Source organism: Lipotes vexillifer, unplaced genomic scaffold, assembly GCF_000442215.2.
Source record: "Lipotes vexillifer unplaced genomic scaffold, Lipotes_vexillifer_v1.1 scaffold566, whole genome shotgun sequence".
Taxonomy (NCBI): domain Eukaryota; kingdom Metazoa; phylum Chordata; class Mammalia; order Artiodactyla; family Lipotidae; genus Lipotes; species Lipotes vexillifer.
Genome location: NW_006799689.1, coordinates 1414551 through 1428656, shown reverse-complemented (window position 1 = coordinate 1428656; position 14106 = coordinate 1414551). Strand labels below are relative to the sequence as shown.

Below are 14106 nucleotides of genomic sequence, written 5' to 3'. Positions count from 1 at the left end.
GGTTCTTCCTGCTGCCTTTCATGCTGCCGTATCTGGCAACATAACCCAAATTTGTCCAACGTAGGGACCGAGGGCTGTTGAGTCACAACCTCAAAAACCTTTTCCTGTTAGTGAGGATGTGCTCTGATTCTTCTTTTTTATTAACAGTGGATTTCTAGTTACCTGGTGTGTGTGTTCAGTACACGTGCATCCCAGACCTGCTGAATTCCTACTATGATTTTACTGCAACCTGTGCTTCCCATTGGATACTCGAATGGTCCTACTGTTTTGGTCCCCTTCTTGTTTTCAACTGTATAATGTTCTATATAGCTTGTCTTTACCACTTTTTGCTTTATTTCATAAATGGTGAAGTGAAAATAGTTATTTCTGTAGGCGATAGTACCAGAAAAATGTTCAAATATTTCATCTCCCTCTTTCGGAAAACTAACACTTTGAGCGTTACCTGAGTAAATTCATCGATATAATCTAATAGAACAGCTGTATGCATCTTGTTATCCTTTTCAGTTTCCCCATTATATAGTTTATATGATGTTTAATATCAAGTACACTATTTTTACTCACCACACTCTGAGAGCAGCTACCCTGATATATGTGATTAATTCTATATGCATTATTGTGAAAAAATATATATAACTGTAGTTCTAAACAGCTCAATATTATGTTTTTAAATAGAGATCATTTGGTGAATAACATATATATGGCACCACGTTAACAGAACTTGGTTAAAACTTTTTGTTAAAGTATATTAATAGCCTCTGGTAGAACTGATTAATTTATAAAGATAATTTTCATTAAAAATAGATTCTTCAAATTATAAAAATAATTTAATTTACTGCTGAAAAGGCTCACAGTACTTATATACTGCTTATCATTTTACTGCTCTTCTCACAAAGTTTTCATATTTGATTAGTATTTGAAAGAGTAGCAATGGAAAGAAATCCTATTAACTTTAAATGGAACAAAGGATATCATCTACTATCAAATCCCATTTTGCATTGTCATGATAAATACCAGCAGGTTTGTTTTTGAATGGATAGTAAAAATACATAAAATTTCAGTCATTATTTTTAAAACTGATGAGATTGACATGGTTGCTTGTACGGACATTTTTATTTCTCTTCATTAGATAAATGAATGTTCCTTCTATAAGCCCAACTCTTTTTATAAACCTCTTTATAAGGTTTCCAAATCAGTTATATGTTAATGAGGCAACATTTATCACTCTTTAGTGTTAGAGCAGAAAACTGAAACATAATCTATTTTCCCCCTCAGGATCTGGCATTTTAAATAAATACCAAAGGCTGGATAACTTAAGACTCTGACTTTTCTAATATAAATTTAAAACTTTACTAACATAGTTTCATTATAATAATATGATTTAGATTTAGTTTACTTGCTTTTAAAGATTACATTAATAATAACGGTGAAAAATAATATAATTGGCTTTTAATTTTTTTGTGTGTGTGGAGGATGGAAGGTTATTTTAACAATCAGCTGTTGATAACGACCAGATTGGTATCAGTTGCCAGCGAACAAGGCAAAGCATATGCACGAAATACTCTTGATTATTTGATAATAAATCATTTTAATGATCATACTCAAAATTATGAAATGAGGATGGCACTGATGTGGAAAATAACAAAGGCACAGGCTCCCCAGATCTGTTATCCATATGTGCCTGGCTTCTAGAGTTTCCAGAGTCATCACTTTAATGCAAATATTTCCTCTGTATTGCCCAGTCTAGCAAATAAAGCCAGTTGATCTGGTCAAGTTCATATAGATGTATTACTCAAATTTATTATAAATATGTATTACTTTAAATGTTCTGTTTTTTAAAATGATTGACCGTTTGAAACTCAGGTTTTCTTGGTGTCCAACGTAAATGCTCAACAATAATGGAAAGATTAGTTAATTTATGATATGTTCATTAGCAAACTATCAATGTAGCCATTGTATATAAACATATGTGAAGAAGGGACTTGAAACTGAGGAGGACATACCCGTACTGGATCTGTCTACTAGGTGGAAAAGCCTTTAATAGAAATTAAGCCATCAGGGATTTAAGGAGAAGAATTTGCAATCTGAGTTTAAGACTTAAGAGGAGAAACTAGTTCACAGGGTCTGGAACATGGCTATGGGAAGTGGATGTCATCACGACTGGGAAAGGCAGGCAATAGTGAGAGCAGGTAATCGAGTGTGTTGTATATGTGAACTTGAGAAGCCTTAAGATGCGGCAGGAGTCGCAGTGAAGAATAAGACCTTTAGCTTGGTGCCAAAACATCTAGAGCATATTATCGGAGTAGGTCAGGGGAGGCGAGGAGGGGAAAGGAGGTGAGTGCACTTAGAGCCCTGAGGACGGCTGACAACACCCAAAAGGGAGAGAGAGTGATAAATGTGAAAAGCTTGAGAGTAGACAGTGAGGTTTTTTGTTCTTTGGTCGTGGTAGTTGTTGTTGCTTCTAAAGGAGTACTTCCTACTGGTTTGAAATGGTTTGAAGGTATCCACTGGAGCCAAGAGAGTGCCAGCAGCTTCTTCCAGTTGCTGGTGCTTAGACTGGGGGAGAAACGGTGGTTTCTCCTATAAATGTTCGTGAGAACAGCAGGAGGCAGAGGATTTGGACAGCTAGAAAAGGATGATAAGACGTTTTAGGCAAGGGGAGTAGTAGGAGCAAAAAGATAATAATTTGATCAGATTGAGGTTGAAAGGAGCAGCGGGGTGGGAGATGATCAGAGAACAAAACTGGGACCTGGTGCGGTGAGCTTTGAATATCACTTGACCTCTAAGAGAGTGGTTCTAACCTATCCCCACCCCTGCCCCTGCACTGTAATTCACCTGGTAGAAAAAGCAGAAACTCATACGTGAGACATGCTCCCATCGATATCACGGTTCAATCCCATTGAATAGCAGCTCTGTCCAAAAGGTCCACATGGATACTGACCACTGAGAAGATCGATTTTAAAAGGAATACAACTTCCAGAAAAAATTTCAGAAGCCTTCTGAAGATTGAGCTAGGTGACATGACAAGGGTCATATGGCCAACAAGTGGTTTATTTAGTGTTCAAATGCAATTTTCATCCCAGGAATTCTTCCTACTCTATCTGTTCTAAATGCAACATATCAATTCTGTTTATCTTTCTCTCCCTCTTTTCTTTCTCCCCCTCCCTCTCTTTTCCCCTTCCTTCATTTAGTCAACAAATAGTTGGGAAACATCTATAATTGAACATCATGTTTTCATTACATTGAAACTATCATCTTTTATGCTTGATTTTCACCCCAGATCTTTAGTCTTCCTCTTTAAAATAGACTTGGTACCTTAATGATAAAATAAGAAATTAATATATAGTAAGGAAGATTTGGGAATTTTCCTCTGCTGATGAATTACTATCGTCTGTCATTCTTGGATATGTTATCAGTATTTAGTAGCTGTAATATATTTGCTTATCCAACTCCATGGAATGGAAGAAAAAAAAAAACTTTTAGGACAGAATCCTGGAAAATAATATTAAGAACAAGGGTTTTATTGTGAATTATAATTTGACTACTCATGTAACCAAAAGAACAAATATTAGTATAACAAATAATCATCATTGCTCAGAATAGAAATATAGAGACTTAGTACTTTACAAAATTTCAAAGTGTCTAATGTGTCTCATAGATAGCTTATGGAAATGCATGATTCACATTCACAAATTATTTTTTAGTGTTTTTAAAAGTTGTGGTAAAATATATATAGCATAAAATTGATCATTTTGACTATTTTTAACTGTACTTTTCAGTGACATTAAGTGCATTCACATTGTTATGCAAATATCACCACTAACAATCTCCAAAACTTTTCCATCATCTTAAAGGGAAACTCTGTACCCACTAAACACTAGCTCCTTCCTCCTTTTCCCCCAGTGCCTGGTAACTACTATTCTACTTTTTGTCTCTGTGAATTCGACTAATCCAGGTACCTCATATAAGTGGATCATACAGTGTTTTCTCAGATGTTTTTGTGGTACTTTCAGATCTGGGCTATAGAATCGAGAGTCAATGTAACATCTGTCTGTGCTTCACATGAGAATGATAACCTGGAATCAAAGTGCTTTCCCCCCTTTTAACTATAAAGTTCAAAATTCTTAGGCCCAAACCTATATCTCTTCTTTGTTCAGAATAAAATTTAACCTCCTATACCGTTTGGAATTTTACTTACAGTTAAATCACATACTTTGAGCTGCAAAATGTGTAACAGTGATAATCCCTTTCCTAATGACCATCAGCTATGCCCCAAGCACCTTAAATACCTAATCTCATTTTATTCTTCACAAGAACTCCATGGAGTATGTGATGTCCCATTTTGTAAGGCTAGAAGTCAGGACTAGGAGACTTCAAGTAACTTGTTCAAGCCTCACAGCTGGTAAGAGCAACGTCAGGACCTGAACTCAGGTCTGTGGCTTGAAAGCTCGCTAATGCTCACTGCTGCTGACTGAACAGCAGTATGAAAAAAGATAAGAAACAGTGTCTTTTTCTGAACCCAACTTTCTCAAATATATAATTTCCAATATGTTTCTTCTGTGCAAAAATATTTAATGGTTATATTTGCCTTGAAGAAATACTCTAAGTAAATATTTTAAGTTGACCTCAAACACCAAGAATTATGCCTTGCTTGCCATAACGAAGAAAGAGAATTTACAATGAAGTAACATCATTGTGTTCATTTGTGAAAAACATATTGCAGCCAACTGTTTACTAAGTGCTCAGACTGTTGATAACTAATCCAGCCCTGCTGCTCTCCACAGACAATTTGCTTTGGATCAGATCAGGCAATTCAAAGAATACTAACTACAGTGAAACCCTTTTATATGAATTCCTGTTTGTTGCAGGGAAGAAAACCCCTATATACAAGGCTAAGGCACTTATCTCTGATTTTTGCTGAAACATAACACCTATTACCTAAGTTCAAGTTTATATTAGTCTGATGAGTTTTGACTGAACAAAATGGATAAAGGTGTATTTTGTGTGAAAAAAATATGTATTTCAGTGTTTATTGTACTGTCATGAATTATGTTAATTGTGACTTTTTAATTGAAAGAGCAGATGTGGAAGTTTTATTTAAAGCAGTATTTTCATGGAAATAAGTTATGTTGCTAAATGATTATTTACTGTCACAGAGATTCGTGCATTAAAAGGCAAATGTGTCTCTACTAGAAAGAAACCAAGTCTTTAGGAAGTCTTCATTATGTCAGGGGATTTGCTGTAACATGATATCATTGTATTTATGATTTTATGGTGTTAAAATGAATATTAAATGAAACAAAATTCCCAAGGATTACTCAGGAGGCAGCTAAGTACATAACATTTTATACAGATGGTTGGAAGGCACAATTTTGCTCCATCACTGCATCCATATCCTTGAACGATTTCGACTGAAGACAGCATTTCTTTGAATTTTTCATTAAACCAGACGTCTTGAAATATGAATTCCTTTTATGTTTCTGTGAGTTTTGGCTAAAAGAACCCCAGTGAATAAATCATACAATACTACGTGTCACCAGCACTTGTGAATATTTCTGCTTTGTTATTCTATTCTCAGTAGAGCACCATTGATTATCAAACTCAGCGGAGAGCATTTTATGGTCATATATCTCCATTAGCTCCTAGTTTGACTACCATAGATTTTTCTGGTTAAGCCTGCATTATGTATTAGGAAGCCTATCTCTTCAATACAAAGTTTGATTTCATTTTTCTAAGCATAGAACTCTTATTATGTATTATGTATAAAGATTCTTATCTTTTATATGTAAAAATAGGCTGCACTGTCTTTGTGTAAAACTAAAATATATGCCATCTTTTTTTTTTCTCGATTCACAGTTAGCATATTACACTATGAAGATGAATCTCTACAATGCAATGGCTGTCAGGGTAAATATTTCTTCACTTGTTAAACAAATGAAAAGTCAATTGTGCCCTGAATTCGCTTTTAATAAAATGAGCAAACCAGAATAATGCAAATTTGATTGATATGCTAATGGTAAAGAGAGAAAAGAGTACACAGTTAAAAAGTTAGTTGTACTAAATAGTCTTGGCAGTGTTAAAAATTAGAGTAAAATGTAAAACATGTAATCAATGCTTATGTTTTAGAATGTTAAATATCTCTGAGCCATGACTAGAGAAAGACTGTAAATATTAATGAAGCAATGTATTAGTTTCCATATGTCATATAAAATATGGTGATAAATAGATGAGCATGGTTCTGGAATATAAGATTCCTGCCCAATACAAATCAATTAGAAATTATTCATATGATTTCATAGTAATAAAGTCAGTTTCCAGCTTAGAAGTTTTATTTCTATCATTTCTGTGTTCACTTTTATGTGTTATTTGCCTAATAGGAAGCTGAATTTAGTGATTATGAGGCTTCCTTGGTTTCTGCTGAGATTTGGGGAAGAGCCACGACAAAAGTATAATTTCTTTTGTATCAGACAATATGATTTTAGCTTAATTGTGAAGCTATTATAAATGGGGAAATTACTTAAGTGAATTTCATTAACGTCCTTAAAACCTATGTTTTAATGTTACCGTATTATATTCTCTCTCATTAATCTATTAATTCTTCTGCTAATAACAGATTTTATTTTGGGTGAAGAAAGATAGTAAAATACCTTCTGAAAGTCCTGTGTTGAACTAAGGCAAGTTGAATTAACATTATTTTGCTGCCTTACACCGCTTTGGGAAGGGACCTTCCTATGCAGATGTGAGTGTGTTGGAGCCCAGCCCAGGGCAGATCTCTAGTATCTGTCCACCTCTCAGTGGTTCTGTAGTGTAAGGGAAAGAAAGAAGGGGAAGAAGTAGATCTTTTTTGCTTCTTTTCCAGAGGCAGATACTCCAGATGCACTGGTCTGTATTTACCTTTCTTAGAAATCCAGTAATATAAGAAAATAATGTGGCTTTCCTCTTTTAATGGGAATGCTTGAGTCTGGGAATTTAGGAGATTCTGATTCTCTGTGCATCTCTGCCAAAGACTTAACCTCTGAGCCTAAAACAGTGTTAGATATTTTTCTTTTCTGCATGCCCTTTGTCAGATACGTCTGCAAAGTAAAAAACGATAGATGACGGAGGACCTAAAGCAGTTGACGGAGGGAGGCTTAGACATCCCCACAGATCACCGTAGGTCACCAAGGGAGACAGAGGCACAGGAGTCAGGGTTAGAAAAATGCATTTTCTTGTTTATTATTTAGCCCCCAATTTTGTATTGAATTCTGATCTGGCTTGAATCATTAAGATTCCTTTTACCTTGACTGGGCATATCTAAGAAACTCGTATCAAACCAAGCCATTGAGAAGGCAGTGTTTTTGACTTATTCTAACATCATACTAAAAGCTACATTTCCTAACGTTACTGAACCAAACTTGGGTCCTCTTGCCCATACACAGTAAAGCCAATCTACTGACACCGGGTTGTGGTGAAGGAAAGTGGAGCATTTATTGCAGGCACCAAGCAAGGGTTCCCGGTAGCTAGTGCTTAAAAGGCCCAAACTCCCTGAAGGCTTTCAGGGAAAGGTTTTTAAAGACAGGGTGAGGGAGGGGCATTGTGGGGTGTGTGATCAGCTAGTAAACATTTTTCTGATTGGTTGGTGGTGAGGTCATCAGGAGTCAACATCATCAACCTTCTGGTTCCAACCGGCCTGGGGTCTCCATGCTTGCGGGCAACATACAGTTAACTTCTTCTGCTTGGTGGTGGTTTCAGTATCTGCAAAACAGCTCAAAGCATACGGCTCAGAATATTATCTATAGTCCTTGAGGAGGAACTAAAGGTCCTTAACTTTGTTTAATGGCTAAACTATTATTATTTTGTCTTGCTTGACTGTTTTCCTTTCTTTCTGCATTTTCTCATTTCTCTGATTAAATTTACTCTTTGGAACTTGGGGAAGGCCTAGGAGACTAAAACTTCTCTACAGACAAGAGGCAGATGGAGGGCGTGGGGTGTGGGTCAGTTCTGGGAAGGCCCCATAGGGTCCTGCTCGGTCACACCTAATAGTATTGCCCAGGGTTACCTCATCTTTGCTTAAAATCAGCGGACAATGTTGAACTCTCCCTAAGTCCTGTGATCCTAGAAAACAGCAAAGTTTAAAGCCCTCCCCCCCGCAACTCTTTTGTGTTTTGGAAATAGCTTACTGCAAAGAAATCCACACTTCCCCATATGACTTGGCTGTGGATGGCCCCTTGTTTACCTACGACAAGGCCAGACACAGTCCCCCAAATTCCCATTTTTTTAACCTCAGAAATGATTAGCTGAACTGCTTGTCTCCATTGGTCAACTGGAAAAAACATGTTTATTAACCAGACTGTGCTTAAGCTTCTCTCCTTCCCCTAAGTCCCTGAACTTTAGCCAGCATATGGCATCTCCTTAGTACCTCCTCCTGAGAATGGGCTTCAGGGTAAAGCATTCTCAGATCTCCTATATGATTATGCCACCCTTTTATCCCATTCCCCACATCAGGTTCTTTCCAGCCTTGTTCACACCTTCCTATTAAAAGGAAAACTCTTTTTGCCTAAGTTTCACCATGTTTGCAAATCTTATGGTCAAAGATTCTCCTTATTGCAATAGTCCACCTCCATCGCTGTAGGAATCACTCACCCCCTCTTTCTTGCAGTAGTTCTTTCAAATCAAGTCTCTCCTTGCTAGGTCCAGATTTGTTTTCTTTCTTTTTTTAAAAAAATTATTTATTTATTTATGGCTGTATTGGGTCTTTATTGCTGCGCGCGGGCTTTCTCTAGTTGCGGCGAGTGGGGGCCACTCCTTGTTGCGGTGCGCGGGCTGCTTATTACAGTGGCTTCTCTTGTAGCAGAGCACGGGCTTCAGTAGCTGTGGCTTGTGGGCTCAGTAGTTGTGGCTTGCGGGCTCTAGAGCGCAGGCTCACTAGTTGTGGCGCACGGGCTTAGTTGCTCCGCGGCATGTGGGATCTTCCTGGACCAGGGCTGGAACCCATGTCCCTGCATTGGCAGGCGGATTCTTAACCACTGCGCCACCAGGGAAGCCCCATATTTGCTTTTTATTTGACACATTCCAGGAGAGAACAGTAGAGGTGGGAATGCAGTGGTCATTAAAGCAAAGGGAAGGAAGACTTGAGCATTAACCTAGAGATTGAAATGATCCACCAAAGACACTCAGGAATTTTTGGGAGCCTCTGTGGAGATGTAAATACTACTGTGGGAAATTTATAATAGAAACCCTTCTCTACAAAGATGTTCAAAGACTTCCTTCAGAGGTTTGGATGAGTTAATTTGGTAATTTGGTAATTTGGTAATGAGGAATCAGGAATGAGGCTTGCTGGCACAGAGGCTGATGTGATTACCTAACAAAGATTAATTTTTAGCATTGAGTGATCACATGACCGGAACTGAACTTATTTGTAATGGACTTGGACAAATCTATTTGTAAGTGGATTTTTTGCAAGGTGGTGCTCTGAAAATTTGTCTCTGCGGGAATGAGAGGCTGAAGAGACCAATGTGTGGTCCACATACCTTCATGGCATACACATCTGAAGATTACGACCCCAGCTCGATACCAGCAGCTGAAGTTTTACTTCTACTAGCCACAACTCTGCCTTTTCCGTTTTTAAGCTATGAAGTAACTTTGCTCAAAAGAGCTACCCTTTAAGTGATTAAAATGTGGGTGGCAGTGAGTGTACAGGTGGAAGAATTTCTAGGAGTAACAGATAACTACCAGAAATCTATATGGCCAGTAATATTCAGACAGATATATTTTTATATATGCACCTAAATCATACAGTAGAAAATAAAAAACTTTTGTCTTACTCTGCCTCATATACTGAGTCAATTGCAAATTATGTATTTGACTATTGACTCCTAGCATGACAAGTTATATTCAATTGTCAAAGAGGCTAGTGGAGCATTTCTGAAAAGAGAAGGAATTTAAAATTTTCATTGTAGCTAATCCATTCCTAAATAGATGTCACTTTTTTATAATGAAGAATAAATGATATGTATGTGATTATTTAATGTCATAGATATTCATATCTTGATTTGCTGCCTTTATTTTTTAAAAGGTCACCTTTTCTCTAAAGATTTTACCATCCCCCCCCACCCGTGTAGAATTGATCACTCTCCTTTTTTTAATGTCCCTATTTTACCATCAACATACTTCTGTTGTAGAAGCTGTAACAATTTATTATCCTTACTAATTTACATGCCTGTGTCCACCCTCCCCCCCACCCCAAACACTGTAAGTCTCTTGGGGCCCGGATCCTATCTTCTTAGTCTTTGTATCTACAGTTCCTGGCTTATACTAGGTTGTTAAATAAATGTCCCTGAATAAATCAATGAACATTGGCTTGTGCTTTTTTAAACAAGGAGTAAAAAAGTTGTTTGTTTTAAATATTCTTTGTTTAGGTCCCTTGGCGGCCTTGATGGAAATTATTTAAGCCTTTGCTGGTAGATCTTTAAGGCTTTTTTGAGTGTCCGACTAGGCTAGGTGGTGTGGATAAACTGGACATCGGAAGGTAATATTTGGTCAGTGCAGTTCATATGTGAATGGAAGACCTCATGAGCTTTGTGACATTGCCAAAATGTTGTAACAGGTACAAGCTTGAAGGAGGCTTGCGATGATATCAGCTGCTGTCAGAACCCACAGTGTGCCTGTACAAAACCCCTGCGAGTGATTTGCAGCTAGGCCCGTGACAGTCAATTAATACAGCAGTAAATTGCTCAGTAAATTTTTATCTTAGCTCCTGGGGCCCTATTCCTCCTGTTTCTCTGTGCGACACATTATTGCCTTTTTGGTCTTTAATTTGAATTTACTCCAGGTTCTGCTTTTCCTCCAGCATCTTGGCTGCTGCTCTGTGGATCTCGTTTAAATTTGGCCCCCCAATTTTTTTTGCAGTTCTCACTCTTTGAACAGCTTTTATTATCTTATACAGATGTCATGAGTTGATTCATCTACTCAACTTCTTTCTCTCCCTGTTCCATCTAGATGTATGATTGTGTATCTTTTTACAGCCTGGCGCAGAACTGACCCTCCATTTCTGATGCTAGTGAGCGTCTACTTAAGCACTTGGGTGTCACTTCAGACCCTCCAAACACAGGGCTTAGAGAATCAGTTTTCTAATACTATAAAGACGAAAGGCAAAATTACTTTATGTGTAGAAAGCCCATTTATAAATATCCACAGGTAGCAAAAAAAAGTGCAGTTTAGTGGAATTACTTCATCCATCCTAAGGTCTTTTACTTGTTCCTTTTCTCTAGTACTTTGATTCATGGTTCTCGACATTTAGGATTTTTTTTTCTTCATGGCTTTTGTTTACTGGCTGACCCCATCCAGGATGAAGCCTATTGTATGGAGTGGCACATGTCTTATATCTAATTCTTCCATTTCTAGAGATATGTCCATTCAGCCTCAACTGTGTCTTTGAGGCCCCCATTTCCCCAATAGAATGGTTCCAGATTATCATATTTACTACCCAAGAGTGAATGGATATAGCTGGTAGATACCTGAGTATACCTTAGTCACACCAACTGCCAGTGAGAGCTATATGTCTCTGAGACATATATGCAAGAACAAGATTGCAATACCACGTAACTCCAAATCTTGGTAAGTCAGGAACATTGGTAAATAATAATGATAACAGTTAGCAATTGCATAGCAGTTACCACTCTCCAGGCACCATTCTAAGTATTTTAAATATTTTAACTATTGTCTGACATGAGCAACTCTCTGATGTAGGTATCATTATGATTCCAATTTGAAAGATGAGAAAATGGAATCCCAGAAAGGTATCTTGCCCAAGGTCACATAGCTAGTAAGTGACAGTGTTAGGAATTGAACCCAAGAGGCCTGGTACCCACATTCCTGTTATTTCTGGTCATGTATAGACTTGCCTTTACTTCTAGTCTTCTCCTTTCTTCAAAAATCTGGATGAGGGCAACTATATGAACCCTTGGCTGAGCTGTTAGGGAAATTTTATTGCTTACACTGGTTTTCTTGGTTGCCTGACCCCATGACCTGGGTAATTCATGAGCGTTCTTACTGGTAGTACATTTCACTCAGGGAATTCTAAATTTAGTAATAATTCGTTGAAAAGCAAATTGAGACATCCCAGTTCAGTGTCAAGTGCTTCCCCTTGTAGGCAGAATTGGATGGCTTAGGATGGAAAAGTCACCTTATAAATGAGTATTTGAGCTGTGGTCTTCACATATTGCTATTGTTAGCATCTGGATTTGTCATCTATCATAACCTCAGGTAAAACACCGTTCTTGCTACAATTTTAAATGGATTTTTGTACAGGATGTAGCAAACGATGAAAGAGAATCTGTCATTTCTTTCCTGTATGGAGTACAAGGTGCAGATCACATAGATTTTTGTGATCCACAAATTTGAATTTGGTTGTATTTGAATCTCCGCCGTACCTGTTTTGGACCCTGAAAAATTAGTGGAAAGAAAAGAGGACTTTAACTTTGTTAAAACTTTAGAAGCCCCACCAAATAGTTACTAGGACTGCTGTTTTTCAACTGCGGATCTCTCCCTTTATAAATTAACTCTTAGAATATACTGGTCTTCAATAAAGTCAACCTAATGAGGATATATAATCTGGCACAGACTTTGGAAGTTAACAAAGGTAAACTCTCTAAGCATTACTGATTCCTTGCAATTCCTTTGAAAAGCCTCCTTTGGGTCATCTCACACATCTTGAATCCTAACTGGAGCAATGTCATATGAATGCAGATTTCAAGAAGTGCTAACGTGTAGTATCTTGGAGATCTCTCTTGAAAAATATGTTCCAACAGACTTTTTCCTTTCATTTTCAAAGATCTATGAGGAATGAAAAATGGCAATAATCTAAAACTTAGAGAGTTTTAAACAACTGCAGATGTAATTAATTGTTTAAGGTAGAATTTCTTTTACCCTGGAAACCTTGTCCATGTTATTGATCAATCACATATACTTTCTCAATGGTATTCATGGGTGTCTCAACCGATCCTTTATTGTTGCAGTTATTTTAAACGATTTAACTTGAAATTAGTGCCCCAAGACATTTTAGTTCAGATAGAAATCCTCACTTAAAGGAAAATAAGGACTATAATAACAAGAGGACCACTAGAGTAACATATAAATATATATATATATATATATATATATATATATAACATATATAACATATATATAGATATGTTTTTGACATGATAATGTAGTGGCATTGAGAATGAAAACTTTGATATTACTAGTTTTAAACACCCTATCTTTGAAAATTTAGTAAACCCACTTTTCTATGCTCACTGTATAGTCTTCTAGAATGTTGAACATTCTAATAAGTAAAAGTATAATTATGATGTGTCCTATTTATATGCTGTCATATACATTTAGAGCATTAGTCCTGGGAAGGGTATCATCAGTGAATTTGTCTTTCATGTTTTAATTTTAATTTTAGGTGCCAAAACATTTTTTCTCTCTTTTGATAGCATTAAGATTACTATGAATTTTGAGGAATAATAATAAACCCAATAGAGGGAAAATATTTTCTATGAACAGATGGCTTTTGATATATCAAGGTTTTGCTATTTATTTTAGTGCTTAAAATAAACATTATTTATAAGACCACTTACATTTTGATGTTACTTAATGAGGAATATGCATCATTGATTTGACTAGCTTAAGAGGTCATTTAGAACTTGCCCGTTAACAAGCTGTAATCTGCTGAGCACGCAATGACTTTGTTTAAAATTATCTATTCAGAGCTGATCAATGACAATAATTGTTTTATACCAATCACTTCTGAAAGTTGCTAATTACTTTGAAGGACATGAATACTAGCCCGTTTTTGGAAGTCATAACCCACTCACCTTGAAGTTATCAAAAGTCATGTTGTTATCAAAAGTCATTTTGCCTCTTGAAAGTACTTTGTTTTTAAAAAATTAAGTTTATTCACTAGTACTGGGATATCAACAGGAAACATAGGCAAAATTTAAGATGTCGTTTGTTCCTATAACAGGAAGTATGGTAGAATCTCAGCTATTTGTATCTTATATCAATTAGATATTGGTTAAACTGGGCTCCCTATAATGTAAGAAAATGGTGTCTTTTATATTAAAGAGCATTGCACACACTCTT

At 36.7% G+C, this 14106-nt stretch overlaps 1 protein-coding gene across 1 annotated transcript in view; it reads left to right on the top strand.

The window, feature by feature from the left end:
• SPATA17 (spermatogenesis associated 17) overlaps positions 1-14106 on the top strand; it is a 193683-nt gene that overhangs the window by 35876 nt on the left and 143701 nt on the right. The window contains exon 4 of the mRNA XM_007471860.1: positions 5854-5904. Coding sequence (XP_007471922.1) covers positions 5854-5904 — 51 coding nt within the window. The remainder of the gene's footprint in view (positions 1-5853; positions 5905-14106) is intronic.